General features: G+C 34.0%; 2 protein-coding genes across 2 annotated transcripts; both read left to right on the top strand.

Moving 5' to 3' along the window:
• The first annotated feature begins 4,818 nt into the window (after positions 1-4,818).
• Positions 4,819-9,049, top strand: LOC147392446 (cytochrome b561 domain-containing protein At2g30890-like). The gene is made up of 4 exons (XM_086459381.1): positions 4,819-5,638; positions 5,842-6,003; positions 7,379-7,527; positions 8,554-9,049. The coding sequence occupies exons 1-4, from the start codon at positions 5,498-5,500 to the stop codon at positions 8,906-8,908; spliced, it is 807 nt and encodes a 268-aa protein (XP_086315507.1). The 5' UTR covers positions 4,819-5,497; the 3' UTR covers positions 8,909-9,049.
• A 2,100-nt stretch (positions 9,050-11,149) lies between these two features.
• Positions 11,150-14,288, top strand: LOC147392445 (uncharacterized protein At4g18257-like). Its single transcript, XM_086458923.1, has 3 exons — positions 11,150-11,549; positions 12,603-12,926; positions 13,783-14,288. The coding sequence occupies exons 1-3, from the start codon at positions 11,269-11,271 to the stop codon at positions 13,940-13,942; spliced, it is 765 nt and encodes a 254-aa protein (XP_086315049.1). The 5' UTR covers positions 11,150-11,268; the 3' UTR covers positions 13,943-14,288.
• The last annotated feature ends 76 nt before the right edge of the window (positions 14,289-14,364 follow it).

Raw genomic sequence — 14,364 nt, 5'->3', positions numbered from 1 at the left:
AAATTAATTATCAATTTTCCAATAGATCAACAAATAGGATAAATTTTTTTACCTTTTAACCTCAACATTTTATCTTCTTCAACTTATACATCTCAAGAACAAGATAGGATTTTTACAGAGGTTGAGAGGCGTTTTTCGGAAGAAACTCAAAAATGTCATTTGTATAATCTTTGAAATTTTCTCGAATTTTTTTTTTTTTTTTTTTTTTTTTTCCGTTTTGTTGGATTTATCTGAATTATCCAAACTTAGTCACTATGTGAAGAACTAGCCTTACATAGTCTTATCGATGTTTGTCTTTATTAGAGGATCCATCATAATCTTGGTTAAACACCTCGGCTCACATTCCAATGGATTATTCGTCCATAAATCCTATGAATTGTAATCATAATTAGTTATTATTCTAATCAGAGGTTTAAATTCTTGTTTTAATACAATATTTCAAAAAAAGAAAAAAAAAAAAAAAAACAATTGAAACCGTTTCGACCAAAACATTTGATGTTCTAATCTGATATCGAACGCAATTTTTACCAAAATATCCCAACGTGGGAGGGAGACAGAAGTGACATTTTTATTTTTATTTTTACAGTATGTCACCATAAGATCTCTTTGAACATATGATTTCAAATGAATTAAAATAGGGAGATTCATTCATTGAAGATCATGATTTCATAGTGGACATTGCTGTTGTAACCACATGTGACATGTCACCAAAATGAGAATTGGCATCATTAAGGTTTAGGTGTTGGGTGAGGAGAAAAGGGATCCACCAGATAAAGGGAGAGGATCGACGTGAGATCCTATAAAGCCAATAAAATTTTGCTGTCTCAATGCAACAACAAATGGGGTACTCACAAGCTAAGAAACAACCAGTTGTAGCCCACAAAATTATGTGGACCCACCTTGCATTTATAGGTGTGGAACCTGATGTCATCATGGTTTTAAAACTTGTATGATTCGTCTCGTCGTCGTCTACTAATGAGACGGATTGACAAGTCGTCTCTAATCTGAAGTGTCTCTTAAAAGTTAGTTGGTTGTGTCATTTTTAAATGAGATGACTTAGATAAATTAAAAAACTCGTCCGAGATGAATCGGTCTTGTTCATGGACAAGACGTTAAAACAAAATTTAAAACCATGGATGGGGAACTTCAAGCCTTTCACAAATCTTGAACGAGATGAAAGAACATTGCTGTTCAAGTCAAGCTTACTTTTATTTTAATACGTATCATGTAATTGATTTAGAGTCAGAGGGTTATTGGTCTACAAGGATCCTAACCCTAATTTGTTAGATTTTTGTTTTTTTGTTTTTGTTTTTTTTACCAGGAGAAACCATGCAATTCTTATGGTGGTTCTATTTATTTGCCTGATATTTAGATTTTTCATCTAAATTCATATGTTGTGGTTTATTTCTTGTTGTTTCTCTTTCAATTAATTTTACTACAAGGTGGCATGTACAAAATACATGGGCCTATATGTGATTTAAAGCATTGATTGGAGGGTGAGTGAATATTACATGGTAAAAAAGATAATTTTGTAGTTTTGAAAATTATTTTAGAATAGTGGGAGGCACTTTCTTAGTTTGACTAAAATGATCTTAATTATATTAAGTTTAAAGATAAAAGTTGGAGCATTTATGGGATTCAAAATTTGGTGGAGATCTAGAATCACTCTTACTAGGCCTTCTCTCATTATAATAGTAAAGATATCCTAGGATTATAGGTTACAAACATTCCAACAAGAAGCGTCCTATGACCAAAATATGAAAGTACTGAATATGAATCGAAATAAATGGTATAGTTAGGAGATGTCTAGACTAATAAGAAGAAAAAGGTCCTTTTCCATAGCATAGGAAAAGAACCCAACTAGGCTATCTGATTGGTCCATGCAACAGTTCAGGGACAATGCTCCGAAGGCAAAAATTCTTAGGTATATATATATATATGCATTTTTGGATTAGGGTTTTATGATAATTTTTTCTCTGTGATCAATGTTCCTTGTGGTTAAGAGAGACATAGATTTGAGAGCTTGTAATCTTTTTAGTTGATAGTAGATTGATCTCTTGCTCCTTCATAGACATAGGCAATTTACTGAAATACACAGATTTTGTATTCTTTGTGTGATTGATTTTTCATTTTCTCTATTGGTCCTAAGTTCTTGATCTTGCGATTCGATCGTCTGCATCGATACAAAGGTGGGCCATATATATACAGCTAATGACTCTCTCTTTCGGATTAAGATTTGTCGGTTCCAAATGAAAATGATGATTTTGAAGAAATGAAGTGCATGGATTGATTGCGGTGGGGGGCCACAGGGGAGCTTTTGTTCAAAATGTGTAGATATTTCACCACCAAAAGTTGCATGAGCTACGTTGTCTTGGTCCACCTGTCTATCATACTCTTTTATATAAATATCAAATGTACCTTTCACCTATTTTTAATTAATAACATTATGTGAGAGCTTTTTACTTAGGAAATAGTTAATGCTTTCAGCTTCATTATATAATATCAAATGATCCACAATGACAAATAATGAGACCAAATAAGTACAACTGATGCAAGATAATAGAGATAATGCAACATAGAAAGTAAGGACAATGCAGATGTTGTAGTGTTGAACGCAGTGTCCAAGAAAGTCAATTTAGGATGACTCAAAAATTAATGTAATTGGATGCATGAGATTCATTAAATCATTATCAATGTATCTCTATCGGGATCATGATCTTGGTACTTTATTTTTTCGTGGGTAGATTCCTAACTTGTTCATTTGCCACCTCTTCCCATCATCATCACCTTCTCTCTCTCCACTTTATTTTATTTTTTATGTTATTTTTATAAAAGAGTCATGATAATCTGACTCCCCCACATGGCATACTCAAAATATTCTCCTAACGTGGCATGTGTGAGAATCATAGACTTTATTCTTCAAGATACACAACTGCACATCCCCATAAATATATGCAGTTGTGTACCCCAGTGAAAGAAAATCTATGATTCTGGCACATCCCACGCCAGAGAGTATTTTGAGTATGCCATGTGGGGGTGTCAATTTATCATTTCTTAATAAAATCCTCCCTTTTCTATATCTCTTCAAATCTCTATCTTCTCCATACTTTAATAAAGCACTCTAATCCTTACATCCTCACAATCTCTTACTTTTATTTAAGGTAAATTGCACTTTCACCCCGTGTAGTTTGGCATAGTTCCATGTTGGCAATTGCACTTACACTTCCCTTTCACACATGGTGTTAAAATTTAGATGTTATTTTACTATTTTACCCCCTCATTTTTTTTTTTTTTAAAGTTAAACTTTAAAACTACATAAATGTATCCTTCTAAGCATGCACAAGTGAATCTATTTTTTAACAAGAATATTTTTGTTTACTAAAAAAATAGATTTTAAAAAGGGTAAAATGATCTTTATAGAAAGTAAAAGTCAGAACTCTTTTGTTGATGGCAAGTAGATAAAAAGGGTGTAAGTGAACCCATTAGATAACTATAAGGGAGGTAAGTGCAATTGTTAAAATGTTAGGGGATCAACATGGAATTATGTCAAATCATAGGGAGCCAAAGTGTAATTAACCCTTTTATTTATTTATTTAAATAAGACTCTTGAATGGTAATTTTTTATTAAATAAGATCCTACATTATATGTTCTTGGGCAAGATTATTAATTTAGGTCCATTTGGCCAATTAGTTAAAGAATCAAGAACAAGTAAGGTGTCCCGAACGACATTTGTTGGGACGTGTTGGTTGGAGTTTAAAACATATTAGACTCCTAACCAAGTCACTTTTTACATGCCACGCAGGTCAATATATTTAATCACCAATTAAAGCATGCCAGATAGGCACCATATGTTGCTATAGGTACAAGACACCGTTATGTGATGGATCGCGACTCTTTGTTAAAAAGAATACATAGTGTTGATTAATATACTTCTAGAGCAGTAGATCACCTCCTGTATAGTAAAAATAGTGTAGCAATTCTAAGTGTAGTAAAAATAGCGTGATTCTAGGTAGCCATGGGATATTGAGTTGAATAATGATTGGCATTCTTATTTTATGTAAAGAGAGCACACACTCCTGTTGTCTCTACTATTAAGAAGATTGGTTTAAAAAAAAAGGAACAAATACAAAATGCACGAATAAAATTACCTTCTATAATCATTAATACATGAAAAACAGATTTTTTAAAAATGAAATTTGTATATTTTCGAATGCAACTAATGAATTAAAAAAGAAGTCAAATTCAATATCAACCAAATGCTAGAAAATCTGAAACTTCACCCATAAACATCGAAAAAATCAAATGAGGATCATTCATAATCACATAAAAATCCACCTCAAACAATTTTTTTTAGAAACCATGTACCATCCCCCTTTCATTTCACCTCGACTCGATGCACAACTGAATTAGGAGCCTAAGTATAGACCAACCTATTATATTAATATGAATCATGGCCGAACATTTGTACATAATTTTGAAATATGATTAATAGGGATAATTGGTATATATCATCACCATTCTCCAGTGGCAATGGATTCACTGGATAATCTTAGGGTCGCATAATTTTTTTTTGAATTATTTGTTCAATTCATACGAAAATTGTTCGTTAGTTTCATTAATTCATAACTTTTTACAAATTGTAAAATTGAGGTTGAATGGATTTTTTTCAAAAATCTTTTTCATATATGGTATCCACAAATTATTCATGAATTATTCGAGAAATTTACAATGGGTACTCCACTCATATTTTATATATTTGTTTGTCTGCATATATATGGTGCACTACTTCCAAGTCCCAACTATGAAATGTAGTGGAAATGCAGAAGATAACATTGACTTCCATGCCCCACTGTGCCTTCACTTTACATATCTTTTCAAATATTTCTCTCCATTAAAACTCTGACCTTCTTCTGCTCTGCAACTCCACATTCTTCTCCATAAACCCCAAAAGTCTGTAAAAAGTGAACCTCATATGGCTTAAATTTCAACAGTCCCCACATCTTTTCTTACTCCAAAATTTCTCACCAACCGCTTGATTAGACTCCATCCAATACCCACTGTGAGTAATCCGAAACTTTTATTGTATTCTCAAATCCCTCCATTTTGGCTTCTTTTAAAAAAGTCCAGTTTCTTGAAGATTGGACATAAAGAACTTTTCCTAACCTCCCTTCAAAGGGGTCTGCTTGCTTTCCATTCATGAAAAAAATATATTTAAAAGGGTCTATCTGTATGCTGGGTAAGAAGAATAATTAAGGTGATGAAATTTTAGGAGAGAGAGAGAGAGAGAGAGAGAGAGAGAGAGAGAGAGAGAGAGAGAGAGAGGTTTTTATTATATGGGTATGTTTATTTATTGAAGAAAATCATCAGCCAGTCTGTTTGTCTATGAAGAATACCATACATCCATCATTTGTCATTGGAATTTAAAGCTTCAACAGCATAGAAAGTTTTGCTTAGAAATTGGATTGAGTTATCCTTGTTTTAGTAGAAAGCGAAAGAATGCAAGTTCTTAGGAAGTTGGTAGCTTTCTTATTTTCTATGAGTTTTGTTGTTCTTGTGCTTCTTCCAATTGTACACTCATCTCAAGAACAGATGAAACCAGTTCACAGTCACAGCAGCACCAAACACAAAATTCAAAAGGTATGCCATTGCTTCAAAACTTTTCTTCTAAATCCATGACCTCAAATGGTGATTTTTACCAATTTTTTTTTCATGTAGAACTGATCTTTTGTTCTTCTTTATGTTGAACATAAAAATATTGTTTAATTTGGCAAATTTTTTAGCAAATTATGTCTGTGATTAATAGCTACTTGAACACAACTAATTTTCTGATTTATTTACAGTTGAACCCTCAACTTTCATTTGAAATTATACTGCATGGGTTTCTTCTTTGGGCTTCAATGGGATTCTTAATGCCTATTGGGATCCTTATAATTAGAATGTCCAATAGAGAGGAATGTGGAAGAAGGCTTAAGGTTCTCTTCTATTTCCATGTTACTTTACAGGTGAGTTCAAGCTCTCTTTCTTCCTCTTCTGTCTTCTGTTGCACTACCCATATCTCTTCAATATTGAAAACCAACAATGTGGTCATCCATCATTGTTTTCTTGCTTGGTTTAGATGCCTTTAAGAGGCACATAAAGATATCATTGACATCTTGAACTTTGTTTAATAGATTTTGATACCTACTTTAAACTTTTAATGATGATGAAGAGAAATTAAAGTATATGTTTCCTGCTTTTAGAAATATTATAAGCCACCTACCTTTTGATAATAGGCAACTAATACCAATTTAATCTAGGAAAATGCTGGAATGACACAGGGTATTTACTGCGATTCTCACAAGTCTGACGTGGGATGTGCACATAACCATAGATGTGTTTCCTCGCGATACGAGTAAAAACCATCTACGGTTATGTATGCATCTCCACGTCAGAATTGTGAGAATCACAGTAATTCTGTGTCACCCCAGCACTATCAGCCTTTGAGTTGGTTATTCAGATTATCATTAAGACTTGGAGAGCAAGAAAGGACAGTGATAACTAAATATATAATGAGATGAAACCCATAGTTGGTCGGTTTGTTACTCGAGAATTTGCATATGTTGAGTTATCCTCTTGCCCTTAATGATCAGAGGCTTTGATACCACGAAAAAAATAGAAAGTTACTATGTCATTGGACTTAATACATGAATGCTAAGTAGGTTTAATTAGAAAAAGAGTAGACTACGTTTTTCACTGCATTTCACACTGTGCTGACGAGGAGGTACAGACATAGCCATAGATGCTTTTCACTTGTATCTCGAGGAAACACATCTATGGCCACCACATCAATGCAGTGTGAAACACAGTGAAAAACAAAGTCCCTCTAGGATTTTCCATAGAGAAATTATTAAGTAGAAGAAAATTACAACCAACTAGGTATTGTTTTTTTCCTATAGTTAGAAAAACCTAATTGATATTAGAAGTTAGAACCTTAATTAGACCATATTAATAATGGGTCAAAATCCATAGACTTGTAAACGAAGAATCACGAAATCCAACTGTCACGGGATGAAACTTTATCCTGAACATACATCATATATCATCCCAACTGTTGGAATTTATATGTTTAAACGTTCGTGATTTTGTGTTTCTTTATGAGTCGTTTCCGTATTTTAAACTAAACCTTGAATATTTTCAAGTACTTTATAAAATTTCTTCCACTTTCAATTTAATAGGTAAGTGGGTAACATATATTATATTATCTTAATTTAATATTATAGAACTTATATCATTATCTTTTTCAAATGTACTATTGTTACTATAAAATGGTTGACACAGATCAATTTAATTTCCAATTCTCTATGTACTCATGGAGGGAGTGTGTTTGATCATTTGCAGACACTTACAGTTCTTCTTGCTACAGCTGGAGCAGTTATTTCCATCAAAAACTTTGAAAACGCCTTTGATAACAACCATCAAAAGATAGGACTAGTCCTTTATAGTGTCTTATGGGTGCAAGCCATAATTGCATTTCGCAGGCCTCAAAGGTAAATCAAGTTCAGTGTCTTTATTTTGAATTTATTCCTCTTAAGGATTTTAGTTCCTGTTTGGTTTGAAATATGTAATTTAAAAATAATAATAATATTTACATATAAAAATATTTAATTTATCGCCCAATATATAAACTTAGAAAGTTTATCTTAAAAAGAAATTTAATTTTTTCTTTCTTATTTTTTAAGAAATCTTGATAATCTGACTACCCCCACATGGCAAACTCAATCGACTACCCTGACGTGACAAGTTCCGCAACCATAGATCTGCACTCCTTGGGATACATGGTTGTGTATCTCGAGGAAGCTGTGTATCCCGAGGAGCACGGATCTAGGGTTCCGAACTTGTCACGTCATGTAGTCGATTGAGTATGCCACGTGAGGTAGTCAGATTATCACGACTCTTTTAAGAAATACCAAAATAGTAGAAATTTCTTCTAATATATAAGGTAATATTTTTTGTGAAAACATTTTCTAGACATAAATGGGTAAATTGGTATGAGTCCAAATATGATCCGATGACAATTGAATTGGGTCCAGATTAGCTAAAATCCAATTTGATAAAGAGTCGCAATAACCTGACTCAAAAAACAGCCACTTGAAATTCGCTTATTGATGTGGCATGTGAATAGAACCATAGATCTTTTTCTTCGGGATACACAAGAAAAAGATCTATGGTACCATACATACATCCATGTCAGCGAGTGAATTTTGAATTACTTTTTTCAAGTAAGTTTATTATTAGTCTTTGATAAATTATCTAGGGTGATTCATAAAAAAATGACTTATTTAAAAACACATGATCCCAATCATATATACAAGAAATCCAACAATTAATTGGGATTTATGCATATCTCAATAAGTCAAATCTCGGATATACTTATCCAAACTCTATGATTTTGTTTTTACATGGTCGGGATTGTGAGTTTTTTTTGTGAGTCATCGAGTCATCTGAAGTTGCTTTTGAACTGTCAATATCATTTTATTAGAAATTGTTTTTAGTTAAATTTTTTTTTCCTACAGAGGGAGTAAAGGAAGAAGTATGTGGTTTTTTGCACATTGGATGCTTGGGACTGGACTTTCAATATTGGGAGTGATTAGCATTTATACAGGCTTACAAGCTTATCAAAGAAAGACATCTACAAGTGTTTGGCTTTGGACTGTTCTTTTCACTGCTGAGATCTGTCTCATTATTTTCCTCTATCTTTTCCAAGACAAATGGGACTATATTTTAAAGCAAGGAGTGACCTTAGGGAATGAACCACCCACACCCACACCCACATCCACCACAGCGACAGCCACAGCCACATCCACACCCACAATGGTACCCATTGATACAAGGGACCATCAGAAGGACTTCAATAATGTGCCGTGTTGAAGAGCTAGCTATATCTATATGTGCTTTATAAGGACTGATTTTTAAGTATTTCAACTACTAACAAAGGGATTTGTTTGTTTTTTTGTTGTTTTTGTTTTCCATCCTTATTATAAGCTTCTCTCCTTGGGTTTCTTTCCTCAATTTAACATAAGAGATTGGATTTCTTGTAATTAATATTACCAAACTAAGAATATTTTTCATGGAGAATTAAAAAAATTTCTAATAATATTTTGATCAGCTGGGGATGTTGAGTTTAATCCCACATCGGACACAAATTGCCTTGTCTCTCTCCTTATAAGATCTTGGACCTTACCCACTCATAGTCAATTGGTTTTGGGTTGGATCACCAAATTTAACATGGTATCAGATTGGGCTTGTCTCTCTTCCATGTCACTCTATTCATATTTTCACATGCTTTGGCTCAGTCTAACCAACACATACTGGGGCATGTTGAGTTTAGTTCGACATCAAACACAAATTACCTAGTCTCTCTTCTTATAAGATTTTGGGCCTCTCCACTCATAACTGATTGATTTTGAGTTGGACCGCCAAATTTATCAGGAGATGATATTTTACCACCATGGATAACAAGATTTTTTTTTATAATTTATCTGAATGTATTTAAATTTTATGAGAATGGCATTCAATTATGTATCTAGAATGTTATATCTACTTGAGCCCTATAAAAGAGAGTACGAAACAAATAGTATATCTAGGAGTCGTGCTAGAGTGACCTCAAGATTGTACCTCATATTGCACTTTCTTAATGTGAAAGTGCTTAGGGAACCATAGATGCTTTTTCACAGGTATCTCGATGAAAAACATCTATGGTTCATATACACTTTCACATCAGGAAAGTGTCGTATGGGATACAATCTTGAAGTCACTTCATAATTATTCTATATCTGCCTTTGTGACTATTGCAAGCTTAAATGACAATCCATTTGGTGACTCCAAAGTGGCCCAAAGAATCACCAACATATTGGATGAAATTCATGGAGAAATTCTTAGTTTGCAAGCACTAGCTCTCGATGCGACTTCATTCAAACATAGATGATATTCAAGAGATTGAAACAAATGTGGTAGTTATTAGATATATCAAAACAAGTATATATGATCCTACAACCAAAAAAATCAAACAGCAACAGATAAATGTTTGCTTGAATTTAACAAGAACAAACAAAATACCAATTAATGACTAAAAAAATATTTTTTACATTTTCTTTTCATTGGCTCACGAATCCATCAATTCTCACGTAATCATTTTGTAAGCAATGTTTTTTCTTTTTTCGGTTTAATCCAAAAATTAACTTATAATAACTTATTTGGTTCCAAAATCATAAATAATAAATAAAGACTTTTCTAACCTCAACCCAAGGTTCAGACTCTCCATCAAACAAACGATTGAGATAAAAAGAAATTACATATACTTTTTAAAGATAATTATCGACCTTTGATTAATGCCTATTTTTTCTAAAGATACAATTTTTCTTGGGAATCCCTTGCATCTCAATTAATCGTTTGATGAAGAGCCTGAGTCCTGATCTCGAGGCAGCTAGTATTTTAAAAATTCAAATATAATCAATTATAGGGCTCATTAGAAATTATCAATGTCTTCCAACCAACCCCTAATATAGCCAAATTGGTTATTGGTTAGAACCGACGAACTTTGGGATGTTTTTAAGAGTGTGTTTGGTAACCCTTATGAAGTTTGAATGGAAGTAGTCCACCCATGGTTTTAAAACTCATTTTGAAGTCTCATCTCGTCCATGAACAAGATTGAGTTGTCTCGGACTAGACATTTGATTTATTTGAGTCGTCTTGGATGACATTTAGAACAATACCTTCCAATAAGAACAAAATATGCCTCTTAGATGATTGGTCAACTCGTCTCGTTGGTGGAAGATATTGAGACGAATCGGACGAGTCATCTTGATCTCAAATGAGATTTAAAATCATGGGTCCCCCTTTAAAATTCAGACTTCCGAAGTTTTATTTTCGTTTGTTCGTTTCAAATTTCATACATCAAAACCAAATTTCATAAGTTTTGAACCAATGATGGGGGGACGTTGGATGAAAATTTTGAAGTTTGATTTCTAGTTTCCAGACTTCAAAAGTGTAACCAAACATAACCTAACTCTTGAATCGTCTGGAATCGGTTGACCGAGTCAAACCAGACATGTACCGATCCGATCCGAAAAATCCAGGTTTTCAAATCACGTTTCTTAGCAATCTGGACTCTGGGAGAAGAAAAAACTCAAAAACCCCAAATTATCGTTTCTGTATTTTTTTTCTTCTTTCGAATTCTAGTGTGTTTTTTAGAGAGGAGAGGAGGAGAAGCAGAAGAAGGATTCCAATCGATGGAGGGAGAGGAGAAGACGAAGAAGAAGAGAGTAGTTGTGGTGGAATCTCTAGGATGGTTGACGGAATCAACGATTATGCCGAAGAAGCACAAAGCCATCGAAGGTGTTGGACCTTCCTCCATTCTCGAACTCAAAGCTCAGCTCTACAAGACCCAAGAAGAGGCCAAGAAGTCCAGGGATTTGGCCCCAGACATCGATTTCCACCGAGCCAAGAAGAAGATCGTTCCCCATGATGTCTTCGCTCACAAGAATTCTGGAGTGGAAAATCGCGCTCACAAGTAGATTTCTTCTTTCTTTCTTTCTTCAATTTTGCTGCCTAATTGATGTATGAGAGCGCCTTTCGATTCGTAAATTTAGGTTAAATCACAAGAATTCTGGAGTCGAAAATCGTGCTCACAAGTAGATTTCTTCTTTCTTTCTTTCTTCAATTTTGCTGCCTAATTGATGTATGAGAGCGCCTTTCGATTCGTAAATTTAGGTTAAATCACAAGAATTCTGGAGTCGAAAATCGTGCTCACAAGTAGATTTCTTCTTTCTTTCTTTCTTCAATTTTGCTGCCTAATTGATGTATGAGAGCGCCTTTCGATTCGTAAATTTAGGTTAAATAAATGTATGCCCTTTTGTTGATAATTTCGTTTTGTTGGAAATTCTGAATTAGGGTTTTGATTTATTTGGAGATATTAGAGAAGGGTTCATGATGTGCCGATGTGCAACACTCTACTTGGATTGATTCACAAATCACTTTTGATAGAACCCTTTGTGTCAATTTAAGAAATAATGGATAATTAGGATTAATAGGAGGAAACCCTAGTATCAGGAAATACTAAACCTAGATAATAACTCTTTCAATCGCTTCAATATCTCCAAAAGAACTCGGTTCAAAGCCTCTGCTTGTCCATTGCCTTGCAGATATATAAAATTAGGTTACTTTTAGTGTTTATTTTGTTCCCGTTGTTTAATATTGTTTATTTAATGTATGAAGAATTTGATTTACCACCTATATTTGATTCATATATGTTGATAACTAATACTATTCTATTATCTGAAGAGAGGTTTGTAGTTAAAATGGACAACAAAAAAAGATTTTTAGTACACCTTGCATTATTCATGGACCTACCACTCTCTTGTTTAAATTCGTTAAAACATCTGATTCGAAGGCTTTTAACCGTAACTTATTTAGAATAATCGTTACTTTTAGGTGATTTATTTGATTCTGAATCTCAATCTCATCTTATATCTTGTGACTGTATAATTTGATCTTTGTGTGGTTGCTGTTACCGAATTGATACATAATAATCTAAGATTTGTTTTTTTGCTAATTATAAATGCAGGGACAAGCTTGAGCTGAAAGCTGTAAATGATGGATCTGTTAGCTATGCGGCATTAGAGAGGAAGGCCGAAATATATGATAAGCTAGTTAGGGGGGAAATTCCTGATGAGGAAGACAAGGAGAAATACTGTGTGGATTTTTTTCAGAAGGGCCTCGATCAGGATGAATCTGAACGGACACCTCTGGGGGGTGATGCTCCTCCAGGAATATCACCGGAGAATGAAAACGATGATTTTGATGCTTCTATGCCCCTCAATGCAAAACCATGGGGACCTGGACGGATGTCTGGCATGGTGGACAATGATGAACACAAGCGCTTTGTTAGGTATGTCCTATTCTGGTACATTCTTTTTGTTTTTAAATTATTATTTTAAACGTGAGATTCATTAAAACAAAAATGAAGATACAAGGAGGTTGAGGAGGCCTAGTTTGTACCAGCAAACGAAAGGCACAAACCGAGAAAACAAACGTTTCTGTGGTGGGTCTCTAAATGCAATCTTCTATCTTAAGATACAATCTTTAAAGAACGAATCAAAATACATTAAACAGCTTACACCATTAGAACGAAAGACCAATACTGATTTTGATATATGCCTTAATATTGGTTAAGAGTTAAATGATAGATCAACAACTTGTTTGCTTGGTTGAAGCTTTCTTGAGCTGAATCTTATATATATTTAACATTAATGGATAGAGAAAGAGGAAGACCTAAAGGAGTGTGGCTTAGTGAGAGTGGGTATGAATGGAATTGCAATAACAAAAGACATGGCTTTAAACAGTATTTTGAATGGAGGAACAAGATTCATTCAGACCTCAATTTTTTGGGATAAGGCTTCGCTAATAATGATGATTTAACGTTGAGGAATACTGCTCTTATTTGCAACTTTCCTCTGCTGGTCATGTGTCAAACAGATGGGGGCACATTGAGACAATCTTGATTTATCTCTTTTTTGTATTTTCAGCTCATGTGCTTTAGCTTCAATAACATAAGTCGTGGCTCCATACAGAATTGAATGAAGGAACACAATTCCATTAGCCAATCCTAAATCTTTGGTATTAGGTTTTGATGACAATGAGTCATATATGCATGGATATGTTATGTTAAAGAGTTATTAGACTTAATGAAGTCTGTGTGCTACACTTGTATCTATCTTGAATGTTTTGGTGGTGGTTTCTTTCAGGGAAGTTCATGAAGAGGTAAATCAAGCGAGGGAAAAAGCCTCTGTACTCAAGTCACGTCGACAAGAACAAGCCACAGCTCGCAGAGAGAAACTAAAGCAGGCCTATCTTCGGAAGCAGTTAGAGAAATTGAAAACCGCTGCTAAAACGGAAGGATCCTAGTAACCGATCCCATAGTGATTGTTTTCTCTGCCAAGATAGATAGGTATGGGCCGTCATATTTGACGGTTTCATGTCGTTCGTGTTCTGAAACATGATCAATTATCTATTGGAAGATGAGGGAGTATGGGTACCATTTAAAACTCAACTGAGTTGAAAGGAGTGGAGGGGGGAGTCGTGTTTTTTTTTTTTTTTCCTTTTAAGAGAAAGTTAGTTGAGATTGTTTTGGGCCACGGTCAACAAGCCAATTACAGTAAAAGCATATATGAACTCACTCTTAATAATAGAATATTTAGCTTTGGTGCAAGTGGAATGGAGGAAAATGATTCGATTAGACCACCCCAAATTATTCTTTTTGTAAATATTTGTGATTGATATTGTTTGAGATTTTATGATCGATGTAATAATCCAATTTATAGCAGACC

This window comes from Akebia trifoliata, chromosome 11, assembly GCF_017979445.1.
Source record: "Akebia trifoliata isolate Shusen 1 chromosome 11, ASM1797944v1, whole genome shotgun sequence".
Taxonomy (NCBI): domain Eukaryota; kingdom Viridiplantae; phylum Streptophyta; class Magnoliopsida; order Ranunculales; family Lardizabalaceae; genus Akebia; species Akebia trifoliata.
This window is presented reverse-complemented; position numbering and strand designations above follow the sequence as displayed.